Source organism: Oncorhynchus masou, chromosome 24 (assembly GCF_036934945.1).
Source record: "Oncorhynchus masou masou isolate Uvic2021 chromosome 24, UVic_Omas_1.1, whole genome shotgun sequence".
Classification (NCBI taxonomy): domain Eukaryota; kingdom Metazoa; phylum Chordata; class Actinopteri; order Salmoniformes; family Salmonidae; genus Oncorhynchus; species Oncorhynchus masou.
In genome coordinates this window covers 110,850,856-110,866,037 of record NC_088235.1, presented here as the reverse complement: position 1 = coordinate 110,866,037, position 15,182 = coordinate 110,850,856, and the positions used below count along the sequence as shown (strand labels likewise).

The 15,182-nt window shown below is 44.2% G+C and overlaps 1 protein-coding gene across 1 annotated transcript; it reads left to right on the top strand.

Moving 5' to 3' along the window:
- Nucleotides 1-436: 436 nt before the first annotated feature.
- On the top strand, nucleotides 437-8,842 carry LOC135513279 (E-selectin-like). Its single transcript, XM_064936148.1, has 13 exons — nucleotides 437-539; nucleotides 664-733; nucleotides 836-1,327; nucleotides 1,441-1,632; nucleotides 1,883-2,074; nucleotides 2,271-2,447; nucleotides 3,531-3,722; nucleotides 3,919-4,095; nucleotides 5,343-5,534; nucleotides 5,731-5,907; nucleotides 7,309-7,488; nucleotides 7,786-7,899; nucleotides 8,056-8,842. Exons 1-13 carry the CDS (start codon nucleotides 537-539, stop codon nucleotides 8,136-8,138), a joined length of 2,241 nt encoding a protein of 746 aa, XP_064792220.1. The 5' UTR covers nucleotides 437-536; the 3' UTR covers nucleotides 8,139-8,842.
- Nucleotides 8,843-15,182: the final 6,340 nt, after the last annotated feature.

Genomic DNA, 15,182 nt, shown 5'->3' with positions numbered 1-15,182 from the left:
ATAGAGGTTGACTTGACATAGTACATTTGTCAACTGTTAGCTTACAATATTCAACAGATTTTACACCCCACTCTTCATGACAACAAATGCTTGATGTGGTGTTAGCCAGACATTTCAAAGGAGTGAATGAAACATTTCAACACCAGCTCAGTATCTGTGAGTCTCTGCCCAGGGCAGAGGCTGTTGTTGATGACTGCTTCCTCAATCTTTGTTTCCTGTTGCAGCCCGGGCTTTGGGCTCTGGCACCTACTCAGAGACGCTCTTATCTGTCTGACCGACACAATAGGATAGAGTCCAGATATCTAAATGAGGGAGGGGGAGAAAGTTTCCAAGTTGGAAATTCCAGAGTATCTGATTCACGCCCAGGCAGTGTCATAACGATGAATTCCGGTCTTTGGCCGTTGTTGGAGTGTGGGTTGGTGTATATATATGTGCACAAGGCACCAGAGAGCAGTATCATTTCATCCACTGGATCAGACTAGAAACATATCCTTTGGAGATTTACCTGCAAAACAGCATCACATTTGAATCTTACAATGGTAAGTACTGTTGAGATAATTGGTTTATGCCTTAAAATTAAGATGCACCAGTTAGTTTAAATACATTTCAGACAGCCAATGCGTTTCTCAGTCTGTAAAGTATGGCTGGATGTTGTCTCCACAGGACTTCTGCTCTGCATCACAGCAAACCAGAAGCCCCAGCTCATGGATCACCCTCTTCCTTCTGTACTCAAGTAAGAAACACATTTCAAAAGATCTATGCATTTCTAAAATCCCACTCATGTAAACTCATTCATGTACTGTATGTCAATATTGACCTTTTTGTCAATCCTCAGTTGTCACCATGTGCACTAGAGTAGAGGGCTGGTCCTACCATCACTCCAACAAAACTATGAACTGGGACACTGCTAGAAAGTGGTGCACGGAGCACTACACTGACATGGTGGCCATCCAGAACCGTGGAGAGATCTCCCACCTTAACAGCATCCTGCCCAGGCAGACCACCTATTACTGGATAGGGATCCGTAAGGTGGACGACGTGTGGACCTGGGTGGGGACCAATAAGACCCTGACTAAAGAGGCAGAGAACTGGGCAGACGGGGAACCCAACAACGGGGGGAACAACGAGGACTGTGTGGAGATGTACGTCAAGAGAGAGAAGGACACAGGGAAGTGGAACGATGAGTCGTGCATGAAGAAGAAGACGGCTCTGTGCTTCACAGCCTCGTGTCAGAGCGACTCATGTTACCATGGAGAGTGTGTGGAGACCATCAACAGCCACCGCTGTAAATGCTCTGAGGGCTTCTACGGAGAGCAGTGTGAACACGGTAAGCAAGGATGATATAGTCCAAATATCTAATACAGGTAGTATGAAGCCAACTGTTATCACACTCAATGTTCTCTTCATTGTAACTCTTTGCCTGTTTTCCTCTGTTGGCAGTTGTTGAATGTAAGATGGAGGAGGTCACTGTCCCTGCTAATGCCAGTGTCCGTTGCTCTCACCCCAATGGGAATTTCTCCTTTGACTCGACGTGTCAGTATTCCTGTGAAGAGGGGTACCAGCTGAGCAGCTCCGGGCCTGTGAGATGCACAGCCTCAGAATCATGGTCAGAACAGCCTCCCACCTGTGAATGTAAGTATATCCTCTTATAAACCTTATAAATAATGTGCTCTGGAAGGACTAAATAGAGAATAAAAAACGGCTACAATTTGTCATGAACTTTTGATTTGTACTGTCTTTGAATTACTTCAGTGTCTTGCTATCGGTCTTTCTACCAGTATGACAGCTTAGACCTCCTGTATTTCAGTTGTTGTGTATCTTGAGTAATGACTTCATCGTGGCACATTTAGTCATGTATTACGATCTGCCCTCTCCTCCCCAGTGGTCTTATGCAGTGAGCTGTATGAACCTGGGAAGGGTTCCATGGCCTGCTCCCATCCCCTGGGCTCCTTCAGCTACCTGTCCACCTGTACCTTTACCTGTGAGGAGGGCTATGAGAGGCTGGCCTCCAGCTCTGCTACCCTGCAGTGTGGAGCCTCGGGACAGTGGAACGACTCACAGTCGCAGTGTATTGGTGTGTACAGGTTCTGGATATCTGTAAACGTAGCCCCCATAACATGTTACATCAACTGTAGTTGCTATAAATATATGAATGACACAGGACATTTTCCATGCACAAATATCTAGGACGGAAAATAGAGTTTTGTAATTGTATGACAGTAGAGTTGTCTCTGGACACATACTGACCACTGCACCACTCTGTCTTGCAGCTGTAAGCTGCCCTACCCTCCAGCAGCCACAGGATGGCGCTATCAGCTGTGGAGAAGACTTCACCTATGGAAGCAGCTGTAACTTTAACTGCTCTGAGGGTTATCTCCTCAAGGGGGCGATCACGCTGACCTGCACATCAGCTGCTGAGTGGAGTGAGGAGATACCACACTGTGAAGGTAAGGACAAACTTTTTTGCATCTTTAAACTAGACCTGATTTAAACCATTGTCTACATTGACAATAATTTTTAAACCAATGTATTTATTGACAAGATAGACTTCTGACCACTCTAACAATGAAAAAACATGTCCTCAGACGGAAGTCAGGCAGGAGATGGCGAGAACAGGTGGGACCATTCTAGCCAATGAGAGGGCATATATGCGTGTGAACAACAGACCATAGAAACAGATTGAGGACTCATCTCTGTATATCAATCAAATGTATTTATATATCCCTTCTTACATCAGCTGTTGTCACAAAGTGCTGTACAGAAACACAGCATAAAACCCCAAACAGCAAGCAATGCAGGTGTAGAAGCACGGTGGCTAGGAAAAACTCCCTAGAAAGGCCAGAACCTAGGAAGGAACCTAGAGAGGAACCAGGCTATGAGGGGTGGCCAGTCCTCTTCTGGCTGTGCCGGGTGGAGATTATAACAGAACATGGCCAAGATGTTCAAATGTTCATAGATGACCAGGTCAAATAATAATAATTACAGTGGTTATCGAGGGTTCAACAGGTCAGCACCTCAGGAGTAAATGACAGTTGGCTTTTCATAGACGATCATTCAGAGTTTCTCCACCACTCCAGATGTCTCTAGAAAGTTGAAAACAGCAGGTCTGGGAAAGGTAGCACGTCCGGTGAACTGGTCAGGGTTCCATAGACGCAGGTGGAACAGTTGAAACTGGAGCAGCAGCACGGCCAGGTGGACTGGGGACAGCAAGGAGTCATCAGGCCAGGTAGTCTTGAGGCATGGTCCTAGGGCTCAGATCCTCTGAGAAAGAGAGAAAGAGAAAAAGAGAAAGAAAGAAAGAAAGAATGAGAAAGTATTAGAGAGAGCACACTAAAATTCACACAGGACACCGGATAAGACAGGAGAACTACTCCAGATATAACAGATTGACCCTAGCCCCCCGACACATAAACTACTGCAGCATAAAGACTGGAGGCTGAGTCAGGAGGGGGGCTATCTGTGCCATTATAGAGTCTGTGACAGCATTGACACATTTAGTCATGTATTGCAATCTGCCCTCTCCTCCCCAGTGGTCTTATGCAGTGAGCTGTATGAACCTGGGAAGGGTTCCATGGCCTGCTCCCATCCCCTGGGCTCCTTCAGCTACCTGTCCACCTGTACCTTTACCTGTGAGGAGGGCTATGAGAGGCTGGCCTCCAGCTCTGCTACCCTGCAGTGTGGAGCCTCGGGACAGTGGAACGACTCACAGTCGCAGTGTATTGGTGTGTACAGGTTCTGGATATCTGTAAACGTAGCCCCCATAACATGTTACATCAACTGTAGTTGCTATAAATATATGAATGACACAGGACATTTTCCATTCAGAAATATCTAGGAGGGCAAATAGAGTTGTGTAATTGTGTGACAGTAGAATTGTCTCTGGACACATACTGACCACTGCATCACTCTGTCTTGCAGCTGTAAGCTGCCCTACCCTCCAGCAGCCACAGGATGGCGCTATCAGCTGTGGAGAAGACTTCACCTATGGAAGCAGCTGTAACTTTAGCTGCTCTGAGGGTTATCTCCTCAAGGGGGCGATCACGCTGACCTGCACATCAGCTGCTGAGTGGAGTGAGGAGATACCACACTGTGAAGGTGAGGACAACATTTTTTGCATCTTTAAAATAGACCTGATTTAAACCATTGTCTATATTGACAAGAGTTTTTAAACGTATGTATTTATTGACAAGATAGACATATGACCACTCTAACAATGGAAAAACATGTCCTCAAAGATGGAAGTCAGGCAAGAAAGGGCGAGAACAGGTGGTACCATTCTAGCCAATGAGAGGTGCCTGTGAACAACAGACCATAGAAATATATGTATTTTATTTTATTGCATTTAACCGTTATTTAGCTTGGCAAGTCAGTTAAGAACAAATTCTTGTTTAAAATGACGAGCTACCAAACGGCAAAAGGCCTCCTGCGGGGACCGTGGCTGGGATTTTAAAAAACAAATCAATTCAATAAAAATTTAGGACAAAACACACATCACGACAAGAGAGACAACACAACACTACGTAACGCGGGACCTAAGGCAACAACAAAGCATGGCAGCAACATATGACAACACAGCATGCTACAGTAGCAACACAATATAACAACATGGTAGCAACACAACATGGTAGCAGTACAAAACAGGGTACAAACATTGTTGGGCACAGTCAACAGCACAAAGGGCAAGAAGGTAGAGACAACAATACATCACACAAAGCAGCCACAACTGTCTGTAAGAGTGTACATGATTGAGTCTTTGAATTAAGAGATTGAGACAAAACTGGCCAGTTTGAGTGTTTGTTGCAGCTCGTTCCAGTCGCTAGCTGCAGCAAACTGAAAAGACGAGTGATTCAGGGATGTGTGTGCTTTGGGGACCTTTAACAGAATGTGAGTGCAGAACGGGAGTTGTATGTGGAAGATGAGGGCTGCGGTAGATATCTCAGATAGGGGGGAGTGAGGCCTAAGAGGGTTTTATAAATAAGCATCAACCAGTGGGTCTTGTGATGGGTCTACAGGGATGGCAAGTTTACAGAAGAGTATAGAGTGCAGTGATGTGTCCTATAAGGAGCGTTGGTGGCAAATCTGATGGCCGAATGGTAAAGAACATCAAGCCATTCGAGAGCACCCGTACCTGACGATCAATAAATTACATCTCCGTAATTTAGCATGGGTAGGATGGTCATCTGAATCAGGGTTAGTTTGGCAGCTGGGGTGAAAGAGGAGCGATTACAATAGAGGAAACCAAGTCTAGATAGAGGAATCATCTCTGAATCTGTGCCATTATAGAGTCTGTGACAGCATTGACACATTTAGTCATGTATTGCAATCTGCCCTCTCCTCCCCAGTGGTCTTATGCAGTGAGCTGTATGAACCTGGGAAGGGTTCCATGGCCTGCTCCCATCCCCTGGGCTCCTTCAGCTACCTGTCCACCTGTACCTTTACCTGTGAGGAGGGCTATGAGAGGCTGGCCTCCAGCTCTGCTACCCTGCAGTGTGGAGCCTCGGGACAGTGGAACGACTCACAGTCGCAGTGTGTTGGTGTGTACAGGTTCTGGATATCTGTAAACGTAGCCCCCATAACATGTTACATCAACTGTAGTTGCTATAAATATATGAATGACACAGGACATTTTCCATTCAGAAATATCTAGGAGGGCAAATAGAGTTGTGTAATTGTGTGACAGTAGAATTGTCTCTGGACACATACTGACCACTGCACCACTCTGTCTTGCAGCTGTAAGCTGCCCTACCCTCCAGCAGCCACAGGATGGCGCTATCAGCTGTGGAGAAGACTTCACCTATGGAAGCAGCTGTAACTTTAACTGCTCTGAGGGTTATCTCCTCAAGGGGGCGATCACGCTGACCTGCACATCAGCTGCTGAGTGGAGTGAGGAGATACCACACTGTGAAGGTGAGGACAACCTTTTTTGCATCTTTAAACTAGACCTGATCTAAACCATTGTCTGTATTGACAAGAGTTTTTAAATCAATTTAAACCATTGTCTATATTAACAAGAGTTTTTAAACTCTTAATTAACAAGACCACTCTAACATGACCACTCTAACAATGGAAAAACAGTTGTGCGTCCACTCATATCAGTGCATTCGTAAAACAACATGTATTTATTTAACAAGTCAGTTAAGAACATTTTTTTTATTTACAATGACGGCCTACCCCAGACAATGCTGGGCCAATTGTGTGCCGCCCAATGGGATTCACAATTACAGCCGGATGAGATGCAGCCTGGATACAAACCAGGGACTGCAGTGATGCCTCTTCCACTGAGATGCAATGCATTAGACCGCCGCCCCACTCGGGAGCTCAAACTACCAGGGCCATAAATATAACCATTACGCAACTTCTATTCAATCAAATAAGCCTCACGTAGCAAGTTAGCAATGACATTTTGTTGTTGACCAAATTCGACACCATCTCATTGACCTTATTTTCATGGACAGATTTTGGGCTGAGTAAAACCTCTCACTTCGAATCTTCTTCTCTGTTTAAACTCAATTTACACATGATACTAAAACACTATAGACTGAGATTAAATAGAGAGAAAGAGGTGAAGTGAGAGGTTTTACTCAGCCCGAGTGTACAAAATATTAAGAACACCTGCTCTTTCCATGATAAAGACTGACCAGGTGAATCCAGGTGAAAGCTATGATCACTTATTGATGTCACTTGTTAAATCAACTTCAATCAGTGTAGACGAAGGGGAGGAGACAGGTTAAATAAGGATTTTTAAGCCTTGAGACAATTGGATTGTATCTGTGTGCCATTCAGAGGGTTAATGTGCAAGACAAAATATTTAAGTGCCTATGAATGGGGTATGGTAGTATGTGCCAGGCACACCGGTTTGAATGTGTCAAGAACTGCAACGCTGCTGGGTTTTTCACGCTCAACAGTTTCCCGTGTATCAAGAATGGTCCACCACCCAAAGGACATCCAGATAACTTGACACAACTGTGGGAAGCATTGGAGTCAACATGAGCCAGCAACCCTGTGGAATGCTTTCGACACCTTGTAGAGTCCATGTCAAACGAATTGAGGCTGTTCTGAGGGCAACTCTGTGGGGGGGGGGGGGGGGTAACTCAATACTATATGTATATATACACCTTTTAGTAGGTGCTTTAATCCAAAGTGAGTTGCAGTCATGCGGGCATCCATTTTACCTATTGGTCTTATCTCCTTATGGATGTCTGCCACACACATGAGCTCTCCAACGACAATCATTTTCCTTATTTCATCCACAATGGTTTGTTTCCTTTTGTGGTGTTTTATATACTAACCACTGTGTCCTTCTCTCAGCTGTCCAGTGCCCCTCTCCTGTGGTTCCTCTGGGGGGTCAGGTTAGCTGTGAGGCCCCCTCACATCCCTGGGGCTCTGTCTGCAACTTCAGCTGTGATGAGGGTTACGATCACCAGGGGGCCCCAAACATGCAGTGTTCACGGTCAGGGGAGTGGAGCGCTGAAACACCTACCTGCACAGGTATGTTATAACCTCTGTTACTCTCTCTGTGAGACACATTCAAACTGAATATTCTGTGAGACACAACCAAATTGAAATTCTGTGAGACGACCAACTTGGATATTTGCTGGTCATCAGGACAATGTATGTTTTATGTAGAGGTTATAAAGGCTTTATGAATGATTCATGAATGCATATCCTACGTAAGGGGGCTACCAAAATTCAAACATTCTTGAGAGGGTTGTAATCAGTGATATGACCAATCAGTTGATTCAGATTGTTTGACTTTTTTCCTCTGTTGTTTCTTGTTTCCTCCAGCCACACCTGAGCCTCCATTGAACCCCACTATCCTAGGCCTGGCAGCAGGGGGCGCTGTGTCATTATCTGGCCTGTCTCTGGCTGCATGGCTCCTCAAACGAATCAGACAGAAAGGTAAACACAGAAGAAGTCCCTTATCTTCTACACTCACAGTCATTGGCTAGGAATAAGAAAGTTATAAGAAATTCAAAAATATCTCAGATTTGATTCAGAATGGCTTTTTCTTACTTGACAATACTCATCAATATGCTCTCCATTGCCTCCTTCCAGCTAACAAGTTTGATCTGAACAGCACCTCAGACATTGAGGAACCTTTACAGACCTACAGGAACAGCATCGACAGCCTGATATAGAGACCAACAACAAGAACAGCAGGAACAACAGCAGGAACAACAGCAGGAACAACAGCAGGAACAACAGCAGGAACAACAGCAGGAACAACAGCAGGAACAACAGCAGGAACAACAGCAGGAACAACAGCAGGAACAACAGCAGGAACAACAGCAGGAACAACAGCAGGAACAACAGCAGGAACAACAGCAGGAACAACAGCAGGAATAACAGCAGGAACAACAGTCAGATCAGGCTGGCTCTGTTTTCAAAGCAGATCAGCTGGTCACACCTGGATCCCAGTTCCTCAGTACTGTAATGTAGTAGGTTAGATAGCCTTGAATCGTCTGACTGGGAGAGAGGTGCTACGTTGAGTATACAGAATCATCTGTTCTCATGATGGTCCTACAGAAAATGTCTTTTTTCTCCCTAAGGGAGTTTTGTATTGAACAAATTGTTCACCACTGGCTGGTATATGACCACAAGTCGACACATTTCCTATGATACTGATTTTGACAGCTATTTTATACAAACTACAGAAAGTTGTATATAATATTCCACCTTATAATTAATATAATTTTATGATTTTACAGAACTGTGAAATCAATGCCTTTCAGTATTTAAGTCATATTTATTTTTAAACCACAGTCTGTGTGTTACAGAATTCAATGTGATGTTGAAAACGTGTCTTTTGAAATATAATAAATGATCCAAACATTGTCAATAATGCTCTTATTTTTTCCATTATTTTCTGTCCGATGCTTTTTTATAACAGCTGTAAATGAATAGTCCATGGCTATCTGAGTTCAAATGTACCAACAGAGAGCAACATTACTTCAAATACACCAGTAGAATAAGAATAGGTGGAGTGGTACGAAAGGATCCCAAGAGGGCTTCGCTAAGCCCCACCCCCCCTTGGTAACTTTAGCAACGTCTGACATTTTCCCAGGAAGCCCAAATCCCCTTTCAACCACTGGCAAAATCTCATCAGAATGATCTCAATCTGTGTTTCTAATGAACAATACAATAAAAACAGACTACCCCTTGCAAATCAGGAAACTCTTTGGGATTTTGTGTCAGACTGTCATTACAATTGCTTCACAGAAACCTGATAAAATGATGTTTGTAGTGTAACTGGCCACTAAATGGCTCTGAATTCACTGTCAGCATACAGTCAAAGCTATAACCACAGAAAGCACACGATGAAGATAGGCAGACACTGCTTCTCCTACAGAAATCCCTGATAACACTCATAGGAGATTTCATGCCAATAGTGGTTAGCTAAGTTCATATGTAGAAACGCATCATTGGGTATAACTGTCTTCTCGCCAGTGGTTGAAAAAGTTTTCTTCATACTTGAGTAAAAGAAAACATACCTTACTTAATAGGAAATGACTCAAGTAAAAGTGAAAGTCACTGAGTAAAATACTTGTAAAAGTCTAACAGTATTTGATTTTAAATATATTTAAGTATCAAAAGTACATGTAATTGCTCAAATATACTAAAATACAAGTAAAATCAAAAGTAAAAGTACAAGTATAAATCATTTCAAATTCCTTATATTAAGCAAAGCAGACAAACACATTATCTTATTTACAGATAGCCAGGGGCCCAATCCAACACTCAGACATCCTTTACAAAGGAAGCATGTGCTTAGTGAATCCGCCAGATCAGTGTCAGTAGGGATGACCAGGGATGTTCTCTTGATAAGTGTGTGAATTGGACCATTATCCTGTCCTGCTAAGCTGTCAAAATGTAACGAGTACTTTTGTGTGCCAGGGAAAATGTATGGAGTAAAAAGTACATCATTTTATTTATTTACATTTTTTTATTTAACCAGGCATGTCAGCTATGAACAAATTCTTATTAACGATGACGGCCTACCCCGGGCCAAACCTGGACGACACTGGGCCAATTGTGCACCGCCCTACAGGAGTCCCAATCACGGCCGGGTATGATGCAGCCTGGATGTATCCACAAAGCATCTCAGAGTAGAAGTGCTGATCTAGAATCAGTTTTACTTTTAAACAATGACTAAGATGGACCGGTGGGACCTGATACTAGATCAGCACTCCTGCTCTGAGATACTTTGTGGATACGAGAGGGAGGGGGTCACCTATCAACACTGCAACACAATGGTACGCTCCATGCTGTCAGCACAGACGCCTGTTCCTGTCTGGTGGGAGACTGACTCGGGTCTTTAGAGAGGTTGTGTCTGGGTCATTTCCAAATGCGGTACCATGACCTCATGACCTCATGACCTCAGGCCCTTATATATATATATATACAGTATATAAATATATATATATAAGCTGTATGTTCTTGTCATGAATAGTTATGGAACTCAATTTCTCCGCTCATTATATCAACATTTATTTATTTTCTTCTCTCATCCAGTCTCCTTTCTATTTTAAATAATGTAAACATACTGTACTGTGTAGAAGAAAATGTGAAATGACCCTCACCACTTGTGTCCCTCTCCAAATACAACTTGCTTTCTAACCCCTTCAGACAGCAGGTATTTGATGGGGTCATATCCCCCACTGTGAAACCCCACTTCACCGCAGACCCCTTTAGACAGCAGGTATTTGATGAGGTCATATCCCCCACTGTGAAACCCCACTTCACCGCAGACCCCTTTAGACAGCAGGTATTCGATGGGGTCATATCCCCCACTGTGAAACCCCACTTTATTGCAGACCCCTTTAGACAGCAGGTATTTGATGGGGTCATATCCCCCACTGTGAAACCCCACTTCACCGCAGACCCCTTTAGACAGCAGGTATTTGATGAGGTCATATCCCCCACTGTGAAACCCCACTTCACCGCAGACCCCTTTAGACAGCAGGTATTCGATGGGGTCATATCCCCCACTGTGAAACCCCACTTTATTGCAGACCCCTTTAGACAGCAGGTATTCGATGGGGTCATATCCCCCACTGTGAAACCCCACTTCACCGCAGACCCCTTTAGACAGCAGGTATTTGATGAGGTCATATCCCCCACTGTGAAACCCCACTTCACCGCAGACCCCTTTAGACAGCAGGTATTTGATGAGGTCATATCCCCCACTGTGAAACCCCACTTTATTGCAGACCCCTTTAGACAGCAGGTATTCGATGGGGTCATATCCCCCACTGTGAAACCCCACTTCACCGCAGACCCCTTTAGACAGCAGGTATTTGATGAGGTCATATCCCCCACTGTGAAACCCCACTTTATTGCAGACCCCTTTAGACAGCAGGTATTTGATGGGGTCATATCCCCCACTGTGAAACCCCACTTTATTGCAGACCCCTTTAGACAGCAGGTATTCGATGGGGTCATATCCCCCACTGTGAAACCCCACTTCACCGCAGACCCCTTTAGACAGCAGGTATTCGATGGGGTCATATCCCCCACTGTGAAACCCCACTTTATTGCAGACCCCTTTAGACAGCAGGTATTTGATGGGGTCATATCCCCCACTGTGAAACCCCACTTTATTGCAGACCCCTTTAGACAGCAGGTATTTGATGGGGTCATATCCCCCACTGTGAAACCCCACTTCACCGCAGACCCCTTTAGACAGCAGGTATTTGATGGGGTCATATCCCCCACTGTGAAACCCCACTTCACCGCAGACCCCTTTAGACAGCAGGTATTCGATGGGGTCATATCCCCCACTGTGAAACCCCACTTCACCGCAGACCCCTTTAGACAGCAGGTATTTGATGGGGTCATATCCCCCACTGTGAAACCCCACTTCACCGCAGACCCCTTTAGACAGCAGGTATTCGATGGGGTCATATCCCCCACTGTGAAACCCCACTTCACCGCAGACCCCTTTAGACAGCAGGTATTTGATGAGGTCATATCCCCCACTGTGAAACCCCACTTTATTGCAGACCCCTTTAGACAGCAGGTATTTGATGAGGTCATATCCCCCACTGTGAAACCCCACTTCACCGCAGACCCCTTTAGACAGCAGGTATTCGATGGGGTCATATCCCCCACTGTGAAACCCCACTTCACCGCAGACCCCTTTAGACAGCAGGTATTTGATGAGGTCATATCCCCCACTGTGAAACCCCACTTCAGTGGAGACCAGGACCAATGTGTTCCTCCCTGATCTTTTGCTAACCTCTCTGTCAGCATGTGGCGATCCGTCATTCGGGGCAAGTGGGGCAGAGCCCCACCTGTATTGAGCCCCCACATTTTTAGCAACAAATAAAAACAGGGCTTGCCTGTTTTGCATGTTATTTTGGCATTAATAGGTGTCACATATACGTTTGCAAACGATGAAAAAGAATAATGTATATCATTGAGTTAATAAAGCTGCATACAAACATGGTGGCCAAGGCAGCTTCAAAATGCAGGTGTTTCAGCCTAGCGCAATGCTTTCTGTGGTGGTGGGGCAAACCAGCAGAAGAGTGTTGTTCCATGGTTGGCTCTGTGTTCTGTCACTCATGGAGACACTATGTCACTAGCCAAGTCTAAGGGTAGAGCTAGAAAAATGTTGCCCTTTGGGTGCTGCCATAGAGTTACATTAGAAGTGCCCATTCAAGAAGGCTCAAGGTCATTGGCCACAGATAAAATTAGGTCAAATCACATTATATGTACAGTAGCTTTGATTGGACTGATCATGTCAACATCATTCTTTCAAAATCTTAGCTAGCAGTCATCATGAATCAAGTTGACAATCAACTCGCAAATCATTTTTAATCTTTGTCATATGAAGAGAAATAATGAAGAGACATTATAGATAAAACATATCGGTGCTCATCGGCCATTGGACATTGCACAACATGTTGGAAATCGCAAATTTAACAATGAATGGTTCGAACGGAATGACTGACAGTGGCTAACTGCAAGCATTGCAAAGCCATCACTAGCCTGCTATTAATTGGAGTCTAGGATGAAGAGGCTCTTTTCCAAGTTTAAAATCATAAACATTCAACATTGTCCATGCTGTCAAACGAAGCATGATTTGTGCTGGGCTCAAAACAACTGTTAACGCAGAACTGCAAAAACGTTGACTTCAAGACAACTGGGAAGTCGGGAATAAACAAGCTCCAACTGGGAAAATATGTTTTGAACGGTCATCCGACTCGGAATTGTAAAACCAGCCTCTTTATAGAGCTACGACTTGAAGATCAATGACGTTATCATATCTCGACCTTGTTTTTTTCCCCGAGTTCCCAGTTGTTTTAAAAGCAACATAAATCCAGAGAATGCCAGACATTGATGACAACATTTGCCCATAAAGGACCGCTGCGTCACCTTCCTGTTGAAGTGAACACAGCACAACAAGGTGAGTCCAAAAATGTGTTGTATGCTGCTGCATAAATGATGTAATATGCCAGGGAGATATGTCTACTGTAGCTAAGAAAGTAGCCCATGTGTAGCCCATGTGTCTCACCCTAATAATTTATTTACCCCTATATTTGCTGTTCTGACTTGGTGGTGACCATGTAGCCTATAACCTCTTTTAGAGAAATGAAATCATTGAATATTGTAAGAGCTTTCATTGTCTGTGTCACGTTCTGACCTTAGTTCCTTTGTTTTGTCTTTGTTTATATGGTCAGAGCGTGAGTTGGGATGGGCAGTCTATGTTTGTTTTTCTATGTTTGGTTTCTGTGTTCGGCCTAGTATGGTTCTCAATCAGAGGCAGGTGTCGTTAGTTGTCTCTGATTGAGAATCATACTTAGGTAGCCTTTTTCCACCTGTGCTTTTGTGGGTGTTAGTCTTCCGTGTCAGTGTTTGTTGCCACACGGGACTGTTTCGTTGATGCACGTTTATTATTTTGTTCCAGTGTTCAGTTGTGTTTTTGAATAAATCAATATGGACACTTACCACGCTGAGTTTTGGTCCGATCCTTGCTACTCCTCCTCAGACGAAGAGGAGGAAATCCGTTACAGTCTGCTTATATACCCCTTTATTTATCCTACGGTTCTGACTTGGTGTACATGGAGAATACTTTAAGAACGGCCCATGTTCTGAATTCTGTCGTTGTACATTTCGAAAGTGCTAAACAAATAGCTATATTGACTACTTCCGTCCTAGCTCGCTCATTAATGTCTTAAAGAGATTGCCTCTTATCCACTTGTCGTTCCCTTATGCCATAGTTTGTACATCTCAATTGTCATTAGAAACCACATTTGTTTAAGCAAGTCAGCCATAAAAGCTGTTTCTTTAAAAAGCAGTAAATGAGGCTGAATGAACTGTTTCGCTGCCAGACAAGGCTCACTGGTAGCCAGGTGTAGCAGTGGTAAGATTTGGGGACTGCAGGTGGGACAGTTTTATATAGGTCCTAACAGTTTGGGGGCACCATTTGTCACCGTTATAGTGCAAGAAATGTTTTGTTTTGAAACAGATCTCATCTTTAGCTAACCTCTCTGTCAGCATCGTGAGGGGACAGAAACAGATCTCATCTTTAGCTAACCTCTCTGTCAGCATCGTGAGGGGACAGAAACAGATCTCATCTTTAGCTAACCTCTCTGTCAGCATCGTGAGGGGACAGAAACAGATCTCATCTTTAGCTAACCTCTCTGTCAGCATCGTGAGGGGACAGAAACAGATCTCATCTTTAGCTAACCTCTCTGTCAGCATCGTGAGGGGACAGAAACAGATCTCATCTTTAGCTAACCTCTCTGTCAGCATCGTGAGGGGACAGAAACAGATCTCATCTTTAGCTAACCTCTCTGTCAGCATCGTGAGGGGACAGAAACAGATCTCATCTTTAGCTAACCTCTCTGTCAGCATCGTGAGGGGACAGAAACAGATCTCATCTTTCATTTCCTGAAACTGGGGCAAGTAAAACAAAACTCTACCTGGAATGCCTTGCACTTCCCAGAACGTTTTACTGTTACTAACAGTCATTATTCAGTCAGTCATGATTCATACCCCATTCACTGTAATGTAGAATAAACATTTAGTGAATGATCAAGCATCCGGGTATTCTATGTTAATTTGGGAATCAATGGTAAAAGGACTCCATGCGATACATTGAATGCAGATAGGAATCCATATAGAAGGCTTTGTCAAATTGTTCTGAAAGCCAAACTGAGCTCCATTCCATACCCAGG

Coding starts and splice junctions, on each gene's coding strand:
- LOC135513279 (XM_064936148.1), top strand. Junction 1,328..1,440: donor CGGAGAGCAGTGTGAACACG/GTAAGCAAGGAT, acceptor CTCTGTTGGCAG/TTGTTGAATGTAAGATGGAG. Junction 2,075..2,270: donor CTCACAGTCGCAGTGTATTG/GTGTGTACAGGT, acceptor TCTGTCTTGCAG/CTGTAAGCTGCCCTACCCTC.